The sequence below is a fragment of the Rissa tridactyla genome, chromosome 8 (assembly GCF_028500815.1).
Source record: "Rissa tridactyla isolate bRisTri1 chromosome 8, bRisTri1.patW.cur.20221130, whole genome shotgun sequence".
In the NCBI taxonomy this organism is placed as follows: domain Eukaryota; kingdom Metazoa; phylum Chordata; class Aves; order Charadriiformes; family Laridae; genus Rissa; species Rissa tridactyla.
In genome coordinates this window covers 21,089,340-21,103,595 of record NC_071473.1, presented here as the reverse complement: position 1 = coordinate 21,103,595, position 14,256 = coordinate 21,089,340, and the positions used below count along the sequence as shown (strand labels likewise).

The 14,256-nt window shown below is 51.0% G+C and overlaps 1 protein-coding gene across 1 annotated transcript in view; it reads right to left on the bottom strand.

Moving 5' to 3' along the window:
• The window catches only part of PAPPA2 (pappalysin 2), a 95,930-nt gene that overhangs the window by 8,589 nt on the left and 73,085 nt on the right, over positions 1–14,256 (bottom strand). The window contains exons 17-20 of the mRNA XM_054211937.1: positions 12,280–12,448; positions 11,415–11,547; positions 10,200–10,309; positions 7,421–7,492 (exon numbers count right to left, since the gene is read on the bottom strand). Of these exons, the coding sequence (XP_054067912.1) occupies positions 7,421–7,492; positions 10,200–10,309; positions 11,415–11,547; positions 12,280–12,448 (484 nt within the window). The remainder of the gene's footprint in view (positions 1–7,420; positions 7,493–10,199; positions 10,310–11,414; positions 11,548–12,279; positions 12,449–14,256) is intronic.

The window sequence follows — 14,256 nt, the reverse complement described above, 5'->3', positions numbered from 1 at the left end:
AATCTGCTCCAGCTCCAACATCCTTCTCCCCAGGCCTCACTAAGAAAACAGAGGCATGTTGCTTGAGAAAGTACTCTACATACTCTAAGGAACGTTTCCAGGAAGGGGTGACAGACTGGAAGGCGGCGTCCTGCTGTCTGTTTTCAGCCTATGTGCCATCACTTGTACTGCCATGCCCAAGGCAAGCAACCGCCCAGCTCCCAGCAGTCTCAGTGCGCAGCTCTAAGTGTTCTTCAGGACAAAAGGACCCTGTTTCCTGCAAACACCTGGGCCCTGTTTGAATCAGCCTGGATTGAGTTTGGATAGGATCAGTGTCTGAAAAGTGCAGAGGTTAGATCATTGCTTGGTATCCAGCCTGAATGTTGCTGTAGATGGCCATACTGGGAGAGCAAGTTCTTGCCTTCATGGTGCCTGAAAGTGTCCCAGGCCGGGATCTGGTTTGGATACACTTCTGCTGCAGAATTGAGTATGTGGCACTTTGGGCTACTGAATAGGGATGCATTTCTTCTCCCCTGTCCTGCTCTGTGCCTTGTTCCTTGTCTGAGCAGTGAGCTGGAAAGGGCTTTGCACAGTCCACGGGGACAAGAGTGAAGAAAGGTGGAAAGCTGGTGTAGATGAATACCACATCAGGGCATATCTTTGCTTCCATAAAAAGATTTCTGTCCATGATCTGTTTGTGGTGGGATCCTTAGTGCTAACTAAGGGATCTCAGTGCTAACAGGAGAAAAAAAACAGAAGCAGGAAAGAACAAGCAGAGGGGAGCACAGGAAGATGCCATGTGTTGGCAGTGCTCCTGGCAAGCGCAATGGCTCCCAGAGTGGGTCCCTAGCGGTCACCGTTCCCAGGGCTGCTGCTGCGCACACGAGAGAAGCCAGGACTTCCCATGCCACCGACACCAGCCTGCGATTCTGCCCTCAGCAGCTTGCCTGCTGCCATGGATTAGATCTCCTGCCAAGCCGTTTGTGCAAAATATGTTGCAGGATAGAACGGGTTATGGAAAACAAGCCCTGAAAACCACAAGGGCCTCCTGACCCACTTGTATCTGGTTTCTGCCAAGTTCTTGTTACAGATCTTAAACAGAAAGAAAAACAATGTATGAGGGATGAAGGAGCTGAAGGGTAATGAATATTCGTGGTGGAAGAGCAGTTGGCTGAACTACACTTGGGGATGTTTGTTTATTATCAGAAGCGATGCATTGATTTTTATTTCAGTGGGTGCTTTCAGTGGCTTTCCACTCCCTCTGTCTGTATCACTCCCTGCAAGACTGGTACCACCAGGAAAGGGGAAAGTGGGACATGGACAGGGATGGAGGGATGGCACCTCAGCTGAAGAGGGCAGAGAAGCAGCCAGAGGTTGGGGCATCCTGAGTGCAGGCCAGCCTCCACAGCCATGGGCTGGGGGAGCTGAGGCTGCTTTGGTGGAATGACAGCCTGGGTGCTGTGGTCCTGCTAATGCCAAAAGGCTCCTGTCTTTTGGGCCTCTCTAAGCCGGTCCCTGCCAGCAGGAGAGTTGTGCCTGTCCTTGTACCGTGCTGGTGTGTGATCATTTTGCTTCCCTCTGTTTGCTTTGTCTCTTAAGAAAATGAGGTTTCTACAATCACACTCCACGTGCGTGCAGGGGAGAGAGATCTTCTCACAGTTTAGGAAAAGTATGCTTCAACTGAGGTTTTTGGAAGAGGAATAAATTTCTTTGGGCTCATCCCCTGAAAGGCTATATCCCACACTAAGCAGACCATGCTGCTTGTGCCAAGAGCAGCATGAAAATATACCCAGCAGGTATGTAGAGAGCTCCTCATCTTTCCTTCCACCTCTCCAGCAGGAAGGGCTTTGCCCTCACAAGTCGGGACCAGGTCTGATCCAGAAGTGACCACTGCCTGCAGTCAATGCTCCTCGTTCTCCCCCCATATTGACACTTGCTGTGTTAGGCATGGTGGAAGGTATAGCCCTGCCTAGTCCTTTCAGTATCCGTTTGTGTACCTGATGTCCACTAATTTGTTTAATCCCTTTTCGAACTTAAAACTACTACTCAATCCTGCGCACTCACATGGCAGCCAGTTTTGGAGTTCAGTGCTCACTGTGTCCAAAGTACTTTCCTTCATCTGTTTGAAACAATCCCCTTGAGTCTCACTGAGTGCTCCCCAGTTCTGCATTCATCTTACCCAGCACCTCTGTGGCTTGGCAAACCTCCAGCAGTCTGCTCTCCAAACTGAAGAGTCCCAGCAATTTTAGGGTCTCCTTGAAGGGCAGCTGTATCATCCCTTAATCATTTTGATTGCTTTTTCCAATTCCGCTGCATCCTCTTGAGATGTGGAGGCCAACATGTCATGTACTATCCGAAATCTGAATGTACCAGAATCTAGAGCAACTCATCAAATCCTATTTGGTCACCTGGATCACATGGGCTCATAGGCTTTGGCAAGACTCTTGAAGGAGTAGTAGTCACCATCTGCCTCTTGCCTGCTTACAAGAACAGCAGTCACATCCAGTAGGATCCTTTCCACATTTTCAAAGACAGATGGCAGACAGAGGAAGACTGCGGACTGGATAAAGGTGTCATGAAACACTCCCATGGGGACAGAAGATGAGATAATGATGATGTGAGCATCACAAGAGGGTCACTTTAAATCCTGGCCATGCTGAGATACCTAGTTGCTCTCTTTGGAGTGAGTCTCCTTGGAGAAGCTGGGGTGCCTGTAGTCCTTACTGCCTTAAGCCCCAGGAGAGCAGAAGAGGATCTCTTTCCTGGAACGGAGCATCCCACCAGCATAACGTTTCTGCCTGGTTTGCTACACGGAGCTTTGCCATGGTACAAAATCAGAGCTCCTGGGTCTGGGAGGAGGGACAAACAAGGGGCCTCAGCCCCATCAAGGGTGAGGAGCAGAGGCAGCTGCCTGCAGCTGGACTCCGGCTGCAGCGTTTTGCCCAGGGAGTGAGTCGCACTCTGTCTCCCATCACATTAAAGCACAGCAGGACCCAGATTTTAGATGAGAGTTCCCACCGTTCCTATTGCATATGCCTTCAAAAGGAGCTAATTCTGGCTGATAAATGCTGGATGCAAGCCACAGATGTGCTGAGCGAGGTTTTTGTGCATGCTGGTGGGAAGAGCCAAGGATCCATCAGGGTCAATGACTACCTGTTGGATTAAGAGACTGGAGAACAACTTGCAACTACAAACACACTTCAATCCCTATCTCATCATTTCCATTGTAATACCTCAGGAAAACCACAAAACAGGGAACAGATTAGTGTTTTATGATTGTGATAACATGACCAGCAGCACATGCAAGGGCAGCAAGACCTTGTCCTCATGCAGGGAAGACCTGAGAAATTCCCAGCAGCTCATGCTCATGACCGCTTTCTGGTATGGCCCATCTTCACCCAGGACATGAAGCAAAGACCTCAAGCCAAAGTCTCTGCTTGTTCCCCCATCATGCCGGCAGGACTTGCTCCGATCAAGGTACAGCAAAGCCAGCCTCAACCAGAGAAGGTACTGAGTCACATCAGGAAGGAATTGTTACCCTACGAGGAGGCCACAGCTGGAGTAGCTCTTGTCCAACTCCTACAGTACCAGTATGAAGCTTTGCCTACTGGTGGTCTGTCCAAAGCATGCTGCCTTAAATCCCTTGCAGTTAACCCTTTGCCACCTGCATGTAATGATGAAACAGAGCTGGAGGTGGGGGCAAGGTCAGCATGTTGCACAATGGTGGGAGATAGAGGGGTGCAGAGCTAGTGATTTGCATGGACTAGGAGATGCTCTATAGCAGCTAATATTGGCCACGCTCATGCATGGACTGTTTTGGACCATGGTAGGAATAGTCCAAGGGAGCAGCCTGGATCACTGTACATGCTTGTCTCCTCCTCTGAAGTCAACAGCCTCACTTGCTCTTGGGCACAGGCGGAGGATAGCTGTGAGCTGGTCACCTTGGGATGGCTTGGGACAAACCTGCCCCAGATGTTGCAAACACCTCCCTCCCAGCAGCCGAGCACACCACCCGGACCACAAGCACCTCCTCCCAAACCACAGTGGGGAGGAGGGGTTTCTCTCCTCCTCTACTCCCCTCTCCACCCAACCCCAAGCTCCCTCCTCTCCCCTCCCCGCAATGGTGCTGCCATCTGTTTTTGTACTGATGGCAGGGGATGAGATGTTCCGCTGGCTCTTAAGAGGTGAAACACGCTCAGCACTAACTTGTATTCCTGATGGGGTCCTGGAAGGGTTTGCATCCCTCCCTCCTTCCCTCACCCGCTGAACTACGTGCCTCCGCACTCCGAGGATGGGGAACTTGGCAAGGCACTGGGAGGCAGATGGACAATCAGATTAATGGAAAGAGAAGGGAGGTGGGGAGAGGAGCGAGAAGGATGAGCAGGCAGGCTGATCTGCTGCCAGCATATGATAAAGATAAGCAAAAATCGCTCTAACATCATTGTGCAGTGACCTGAACTTTCCAATGTGAGGCAGGGCTCCAGCTGAGGCTGCAGAGGTTGAGGCCTGGCTACTGCTGCCATTCCCCAGCCCAAAGTGGCTCCACCAGGGAAACATGGTCTGAGCAGCCAGGTGGCCTGGATTTCTCTTACGTAGGGTTGCTCCCCTCACTGAGGCATCCAGATGAGAAGGCTTCCTCATCCAACATGCACTTGGCAGTCAATGGAGAGGCAACAGCATCTCTGAGGGGTGACTCAGACCAGAGGTGACCTGGACAGTCCTCTGGAACAGCATTTCGCTGCCCAGTGGGAGAGCAGAAGTTGGGGTCCTAAAGGAGGTGCCTCCAGTGAGGGATTACTGTGAAATGAGGAGGAACTTGGGGCTGAGATGTCCCACGGACGTGGTAAATCAAGCTGAACCACGTCAGACCCAGCAGAAGCTATGTTCTGCATGGCCAGAGGAATAGGGATGAGGGCGGAAGCCAGCATAGGTGAGGTGGAAACAATATTCAGGGCATTTTCTGTGGTCAAACATGGGGACCGGTAACACCTACCTTCCTCCCAGTGCTGAGCAATACTTTGAATGAGACAATTTTTGGTAAGAGTTATTCTTTATGGCAAGACAATGACTACTATAAAACACATGTGAAAAAGTGTTATCTGGGAAGATTTGTCTGATCAGTTCAACCTTAACAACCTGCAGCAGCGCAGAAGAAAACCCAATGAAAAGAATAATCGAAGACACATATGTGAGAAGTGAGGAGGAGAACAGGGAGGAGGTGGCTGTGAGCTGTATCAAAAAGAGAGCATCAGGGTAAAAGAAACTATCTGAAGATGAATCTTCATTAGTATTACAGTGAGTGACTGTGACCTTAAAAATAGGTCTGCACTGACAAAATTGCTAACGAGGAAGAAGGCATTGTTCCTCAGAGGAGGATCAGGATATCTGACACATAGTTAGATGACCCGAAGGACTAGAGAGAGAAACAGGATGACATTCACTTGTATAAAATTGAAGGGCAAGCTCTTGTACTGACGGTAAAACATCTGCTGTTAGCTTGGAGCTCATCAGTTGGAAACAAAGGAGGTAGAGAAAGATCTGGGTATACTTGGTGACCTCAGGATATCTCTGAGCTGCCAGACAGATGCAACTGCAGAAATAACAGATATAGTCCTGGGTCCTATCAAAAGAAACATTTCCAGCACAAGGAAACTTTGTGCAGGGCTTTGGTGAGACCTCAGCAGGAAGAGTATGTACTGCTTGGTTGTTTCTGATGAAAGTTTAATTGAAAGCAGAAAAGGCATTAAAAAGTCTACAAGGGTGAATAAGAGCATCGACTCTCCAGCTTCTGGTAGAACACTGCAAGCATTTGGCTTGCTTAACATACTGTATGCTAAGACTGCTGTCGAGGATTGCTTTCTAAGAGTAAAAGGGGATGACAAGCATCCAGGAGCAGAAAGAGGTCATGCTGGCCATGAGTATGTTTGAGTGGCCAATGAGAAGACAAGTGACTGTTACCGCGAGATGCTGAGACTTCAGGTAGTTGGTCCCTGTCTCTCTCTCTCACACATACAAGCACACACAGAAATAAGCTGGCATTTTTCATCATCCCCTACGGGACCTCTTGCTGAAGACACAGACCTGACCCAAAGTGAGGTGCAGGAATCATAGAGGAGGAAAGGCTGTGGTCAGTCTGGTGTATCTGAGGCTAAGGGAGCATCCTCATGCCTGTGTCAGCTTTCTCTTACCTAAACTGCACAGGAAGGGAAGGAGGAGCACCTCACATCCCATCTGTTTCCTTTTTTGGAAGGAACAACTCCCAGAGAGTTGCTAGCAGGAGAACCACATATAGGATCATCACAACCATCTGGACTGCTCTTCCACATAAGCCCATCCTACTTCAAATACATCGCCCCAGAACCGAGCTAAAAGATGTGGGTTAGAAAGACATGGAGCTCCCAAAACACTGGAGGATCCATCACTAAGCTCTGGTACTCAACCACCAAACACCTGTCTAGCACACAGCACCTCATTCCCCGACGCTTGCAGCCCGTGCCTTGCAGTAGAGATACACAACACAGCTGTCAAGTTTGGGAAATAACTGTTGCACCTTCTGTTGACCATAACGTTTCTTTCCTGGGGATGTAGCCACTGCAACATAGCCCTTTCTCCCACACTTCAGTCAACAAAGAGCTGAGCTAGGCAGAATCAGTGAGCAAAAACGATCATTTGCATTGAAATGAGCATATAAAAATAAAAAAGAAATCAGCAAAACCCAAAGCTATTTTTGGTGTACAAACTTCATTTACATTTTCCTTTTTGGTAAAAATCCCAAATTTTCAGCATACAACATTCCAAAATACCCCCCCACTTTTTCCTTTTATCCTTAATCATAATAACAACTAGTGCTTGACAGAGACTGCCTATTTTTAATTTCCTTTGCAAACTGACTCCAGGCCGCCTGTGATTTTCTCCTGCCTGGTCATTATTCAAAGCAAAATGAGCAGCAAACATTTCTGCAAGGAATTCTTTGTCTGCAGATTCTTCAGGAGTGGTTTGTTTTGCATGTACGAGGCTGGAAATCCTAGTTGTTTTGGTTGGACATATGAGTCACACAGGGCTTTTCTGGATCCGCGTTACTCTAGAACTGCAGTTCTGGTTAAGGAAATATTCAGGCTTGGAGTCAGCATGGTCTTTTTAGGGATACCCCTTGCCAGTGAAATCCTTTTGCTAGAACATTCTTCCTGGGCTAGCCAAGAAGAAGCAGGCGAGGAAGGAAATGAGTTATTCTGCAGCTCTTGTTCCCCAGCATCACCCTGGCTGTGGGGAACCATACCCAAGGATGCTTGCACTGGTGTCTCTGCTGAGCCAGCAAGCCCTGGCCCAGCTTGAAGCAAACATAAAGCCAAAGCCATCCAGCTTTGTGCTGGAGTGAGTCTTCATCACCAGGAGCTCTCCTGCAAAGAGGAGGAGGCTTGTGCTGGGAGCAAGGGGGGCTTACCTCGCATGACTGGATGCAGTGAATGACGGAGGGGTCTGGATACCATCGCAGCCTGCCCGTGCACACAATATGCTGAGGAGAGAGGGAGAAAAGGGCTGTTAGGCGAGGCAGCAGAGGCAGGGCACAGCCACCAACACTCTCTGGAGGTACAGGTCCTTCCACAACATCGCGGTGCAGAACAGCAGTGGCACCCTTAAGACCCTTCCTGCACCTCTGCCCAGCAGGGAACCCTTTGAAGCCCATCAAACCCAAGGCAGCTGCACGTGGTTCATCCACAAACCAGGGTACATTTTTCAAGGTAGAGGCTAGATAGACATGTGCGTGTGTTTACGCAGATGTATATAGGTGCATGACTGAGAGAGGACAAACGGAGATGGCCAGGACCACCAGAGAAGTGAATTTGTCTGGAAGTGCCACCTCACGGCGGCTAACATGACCACAAGATGCTACCAGAAGGAAGCCACCCCAGGGCCACAACAGGCTAAGTCTGCCATCACCTGTCTGCATGATGCTGGATTCACCAGCTTCTGGCTCGTACGGGATGAGGGGCTCAGCCAGTCATCACTTGGTGCCTGCATTAATTTGCTCATTGGCCTCTGCTCAGGCTCTGAGAACCAGGTCCCAAGAGGACTCACCCCCCCAGACCTGGCCTGAAGGAGATACACCAGACTCATGTTCACTCGCGGGGCTGAGGTTATCACTGGTATTTACGAGGCACGAACTCAGCTGTTACAGCCAACTGGACACAAGAGCAAGATGTGAAGGGCTCAGTTTCATCGTGCTGGAACGTGTTGTCCTGCTCATTCAGCAGGGTTTGTGGGGAGCACTCATGATTATACAGAGGGAAGAAAAGCCCCACCACACATGCAATTTCCTCCTTGTAAAGCTCAGGCAGACTTTGAAATCTGAGGCCCCATAAAATGATGGCTGGACTGTGAAAGTGTCCTAGGATGCCCTTCACAGCACTGGAGTCACACAGAAGGGCATGTGTGCTTTCTCCTAGCCTCCCATTCAAAATGTGCAGCAGCAGGCAGACCAGCTCCAGCATTCCCAGGTGCATGGCAGCTGGGAACAGGGTAGCTCTGCCCACGCAAACCTGCTGCAGGTCCTTCTGCTGCATGTTCGGTCAAGACCATGATGGGGCTGAGGCAGAATGAGGTCCTGGCCAGGCTCAGCCATTGCAAGGAAGGCACAACTGGAGGCTGCTGCCGTCAGCTGGAGCAGAGGCTGGGGATGCTGGCTGAGCTAGCTGATTCCTGTTCAGCCCAGAGCATATTTGCATCCTAACCCTGCTGGGATGTTTCATATGTGGCTGTTGGGCAACTTGAATGGCATTTTAGCACACTCATATTAGTATATTCGTATTCCAGGCTTGGAAATAAGGGCAGAGGGACAAACATGCTTGGCTGTCAGATGTGACCAGAGCTGAAAGAAAAACAGGACCATGCCATCTCCGAGTGGCCTCTGCAGCTCCCTGTGTGGTTCACCCTATCCTCTCTACCACCTCAGGAGCGTGGCAGCTCCCAGAAATGGAGGCTGTTGGAGGCTTGGAGGAGCATAGCAGGGAGCAGAGGCAGGAGCCAGGGGCAGAGAGGAAACAAGACAGTCCACAGAGAGAGCTCCTGGCAAGGGGGAGAGCCGCTTCTTAAAATAATGCCTCCTCCTCTCTGCAAAATGCCTCCCTTGCACGAGATCCCACAGCAGCAGCAAAAGGGAAGCCGAACGCCACTGCCTTGATGGGCCAAACCATCCAATCCCTCAAAGGCGAGGACTCTTTCCAAGGCTCATGCTTAACCATCCCACATGTCCCGGGCGTCCCCACCCCCCCAGCAGTGATCCATTGTGGGCCTGATTCAAGGTGACATACAGTAGTATCCACAGGCACGATGCTGGGCCTCCGGCAAGCTCCCAGGAGGAGGGGAAAGCATTTGGATGGGAGCGCTGGCTCCTGGGAAGATTGTTTGCTTTTTTTTGTTCCAACTCCTTCCTTACGCATCTCGTTTTTATTTTAAGAAATATTACCCAGGCGGAGATGCATTTTGGGAAAGTCGTGCCGTGAGGATCCAAACTATTTGAGCTATTTGAGCTGTTTTGCCTACAAAATGAGTAAGAGACGGGGAGGGAAAGGCCCCCCCTGTTCCAGCAGCAGAGGCAACTGGCTGGCCAGCGGGTCCTGGCAGCCAGAGACACCTTTCAGCTGACAGCGCCCTGCTTCCTCCTTGGCAGGGAGATGCCTGCCTGGGGTTGCATCCCTGCTGCCAGGCAGTCAGGGACCCAGACTCATGATGTGCCAGGGGTGGCTTTTGCTCTCCCAGAACACTGGCTGACAATAACAGCAGCTTAGCAGATTTAGGCATGCAGCACATCCTGGAACATCAGCGGGATTCCTGCATTTAACTTCATTCATTGTGGTATCCTGCAAGTCCTTGAAAGTTGGCTTGGGAGCGGGTAGCTTATGCTGAATGGGAGAGCAGGAGGCTGTGCAGTAGTGTCTGCAGGGGAGGGAAGAGGAGGAAGAAGTGGTGGGAGGGAGGAGGACCTTGGCGCTGTAACCTGATTATGGGGAGCAGCAGGTACCTCTGGGGCATGCAGCTCGGGCAGCTCCTTGGAGAAGGCCAGGCAGCCCCAAGCTCACTTACGCTGCTTGTCTTTCTGAGTCTTACCCTTCTTCACCCAAGGCAAAGAGATTTTGCTTAAATAACACCAGAGAGAGAGGAGGAGGGCTGCCCTCTATGCTGTCAGCGAACCCCCTGCTAGAGGAATCCACCTCCCCATTTACCTGGACTCTGGTGGGCTGCAGACGGTGATCCATAGTCTCAGCAGTTACATTTTTGGGCAGTATGACAGGATCACTGGGAGGTATGATACAGGAAGGTATGCACACAGCACCTGCAGGAGAAGAGAGCCTTGAGGACTTCGTCAGGAATGAGGCAACTATGTTTTAGAAGAGGGTGCCTGAGCCAAACATGTAGGCTCCTCACTGAGGTTAGAGGTGGACATAGAGGAGACCCTTTTCCTCCCAACCTGGTATGAAAATTCCTTCCCCAAATCCTGAATTATGCAAGGGCCTACAGGAGAGGCCAATTCTCTTCTCCCAGATGAGAGGAAAATTGAACACGCCCCAAGAGACAGATTCAAGCCCTGATGGCAGGAAAATAAGTCTGACCTAGATGCTCTGGGATGTTTGTTGACATGTTAGAAAGTGTTTTCATAGTTTTTCTACCATGCTGAATTCCCACTGTCTTCCTATGCCCTAGGAAGAAAAAACGTTGCAAAAACCACCTTTGAAAACCAGGTGGATCCCAGCCCTAACCCCAGCCTCACATCAGGTCTGTCCAAAGCTTAACCTTAGCAGGACCTGCCCTTAGACTTTCTTTGGCCTGTTTTGATCAGAGCCGGATAACTGGTGTGTTTGCTTCAGAGTGATACGGGCTTTGCTCAAGCGTCCTGTCCAGCAGCATGCCAGATGAGATGCAACCACTGTGACTGAGCACTGCGGCTTTTCCTGAAAGCACAAAGTGACCAAGTCCTGGAGAAAGAAAAGGATGATGTGGTGCCTCATCTGGTGAAAGTGCCCTGTTACACACTATTGTCACTGTGGCTTTTATGTAGGACCTGCCACATTAACCCTGTAACGTCAGCAGTAATAACAAGTGGAGAGACCTTGGGGGAATTGGAGGGCTAGAGATTAGGAAAATTACTGCAAAGGGCTGGGTTTGCCCTAGAGACGAGTCCCTGCTCCTTCTGAAAAGAGAGATGCTTACAGTGGAGCCAGCTTTAGCTTTGAGTCTTGCCCATGAGTACAACCAGGGCATGCACAAGGCTAAAGCCGCCCCTGGCTCTGTGTCTAGAAAGAGGACAGAAGAGAAAACAGGATTTTTTTAATAGATTTAGTGTGGATTGGTACAAGAAGAGTCATCGTGACCTTCAGCTCTCTGGGAGAGCTGAGTCAACGTAAGGTTTGGTTTTCTGTTTAGCTTTCCTCTGCCCTCACCTATGCCGTGCCCCTGCTCACACTTGTACTCCAAGAAATTCAGTTCCGGGGGTGGCGGACAGGTGCCCTGTAAGCTCTCGCACAGTTTAAACTCTTCTGTCCATAAGCCCTCCTTGGTGCAGATGATGGGAACCTGCAAAGCAGAGGGAGAGCAGCCGGTATTACTACTGGCAGTAGCAGGGCTTACAATGCCTGGCCACTGCCCAGCTCCGGAGGGAACAAAATGCCAGGAGCCCCCTCCTGCCAGTGAAGTCCAGAGGGAAGTTCTCTGAGGCAGCTGGGTTGCAGTCATCTGGTCCAGCCTATGCGTACTTTGCACTGTCGACCAGAAAGCAAATTCTTTTCCAGCTGCTGCTGGATCCCACCAGAGGGAATCAACTGCACTTCTTTTGACAAGACCCTTTCAGCAGGTTGGATACAAAACCTGGATGGAAGAGCCTGGCAGGCAGCAGCCTCCATCCCCAGGCAAGCCCCTTGGTTAGCAATCCTGCTACAGCAAGGTTGCCCATCATCCCAGGCATCCCAGCTCCCAAAACCTGCTGGAAACCCTCTACTTTTTCTTTCTGACCCTTTTCACTCGAGACAAGCAGGCTCACCTAGGACCACTGCTTTTTGGAAGGGTCCCCAGGAAGCAGGAGATCATCCCCAGGCAGTGGCACACTCTGTGCCATGGGTGGTATTCACCAAGAAAAGCTTTGGGTTTGCAGGGCAACTGCTGCTTGGTAGTACAAAGGCATTTGGCCCTGGGGATGGCCAGGCTGCCGTAGGGCCCCTCTACACAATGGGGCACAGGGAGCCCTGGTGTTTTCAGGTACAATGAAGCACAACGCTTGGCCGATCTCTGCCTCTCCCCCAAGTGACTCACCTGTTGTCCCTGTGGCTCGCAGTTGAGGACACACTGGCTGTTCAGCTCAAAGCCCTGGGTGCAGTTGTACATGCCCTCAAAGACGGGAGGGGGTGGCTCGCACACCACGGGGATGCAGTGGCCCTCTTCCCATTGCCCACTCTCCAGGCACTGGACCTTCAGGAACTTCCTGGGGAAACACAGACGCCAGACTGGGCTGCAGCACCCCAAACAAAGCCCTGCCTTGGCTGTACCAAGCATCCCACAGAGGCAGGAGCAGCCTAGAGACATCTCTCCCAGAACACAACCAAACCCCTGTGTGGGGCTTTCCCATGCCATCCCACCCCTCACCACAGGCAGGCCCTCCTAAAGGGACAGCCCACGCTCAACCAAGACCTTTTCTTCCTCTCACTAGGGAGATCACGCTGATTTAGGAGCACCGGATGTTTTTTTCTTGCACTAGCCACCCCATTGCTCCCCGCCCCTCATGATGCCCCTAAATCATGCCCCTCTGCCCCGCAGCCCCTGCGTGTCCTGGGCTGCTTTGTCCCACCGCCAGTAGCTACATATTTTGCTGGATGGAGTGAGCCTCCACCAGTAAATCCTGCTGGCCTGCACCCAGCTACTCCTGAGGCTCCTCTTTGTACTCCAGCCAGATCTGTCAATCCCACTCTCGCCGAGGGGCTGTCATACCGCAGCAGACCAATACCATCCTGTGCTGCTAAAACAGCCCAGCACAAACTACTCGCCAAAAAAATGATGAAAAAAGAAAGGAAAAAAAAGTCCAGGAGCAGAGCCCACACGCTTTTCAGTCTCCTGTCCTTGGCAGCAATAGAGACACCGCATCTCTTACACAGAGGCATCAAAACCCCACGAGGCATCGGGCTGGCTGGGGACTGCTCTCCCAGAAGAATGCATGTCACCGTGACTCCAGACTTTGACACATAGGTTTTGACAGCGCTGATGAGCTTTACCTGAGCCAGTGCGGATTGCTCTATCCTTAATGAGACTTTTTCCCCCCTACCTCCTGCCCTTCTCTACTAGACAGCCTGCTCCAGTTGCTTGCCCCTGCCCTCATCCACCACCAATGCCAGCAGGCAGGGCTCCAGGCGCTGCGTTATGGAGTTTATAGCATGCCGCATGTATGCGGAGGGGAGTTTAACTGGGTTAGAGAAACCCCACAGGGCAGGCACTAAAATGCCCCTTGTTCTGAGCAGCAGCAGATATTGCATGGGGCCACCCGGCTGCCCCTGAACACACGGTGCAGGGTCCACGCAGCCCGGAGTGACAAGGGGATCCCACTCCGCCGCCAGACCCGGGGCACAAGCTGGTGGCTATCCCTATCACTTTTCTGCTAGGAACTCCTGGATGAGAAACTTGAGAGTTTTATGAAACACTCATCTCTTCAAATATTTGCAGTTCTTAGATACACCCTTCTCCCTTCAGAAATCAGGGATCTGTTTTTCCTAAAGACTGTATAAGTGGAACAGCGGGTTTCTGCTCTGGTGAATTCATGCTCCAGCAGGTAATGTGGAGGCAGGCAGGGAATGGGATAGGACGGAACATAGCAGGTCCCTTGGCACAGAGTTCTGCACAAATCTTCCCACAAGACCATGCTGGGAGTGTGGGTGGCCATGGTGTGAGCACCTGAGCAGCAAGTGATGCTGCAAAGTCACCTCAAGAGCAGCAGCTTGAATTAACTCAAGGCAACTGCAACTACATACTATTTTGGAAGGCTGTTGAGGACGAGCAACTCTGGATCCCATTGTGGGCATCTGTGGTTTCAGCCCACCCCTAATTTAGCTTTCTTGGTTGCTCGCCCTTTCCAATGGGATGATGGTCACTGCCTTGTGAAGATGCCCCTATCAGACCTTGCCTCCTCTCTTGTCTGATCGTTTTGCTCTGCCCACCTTTAAAGGTGAGAAAGATGCATGCCAAGAGGTACTGATCTGTGTTGCTTGTCCAGGTCCTCAGCATTTCCCCCTTCTTGAATTGCCT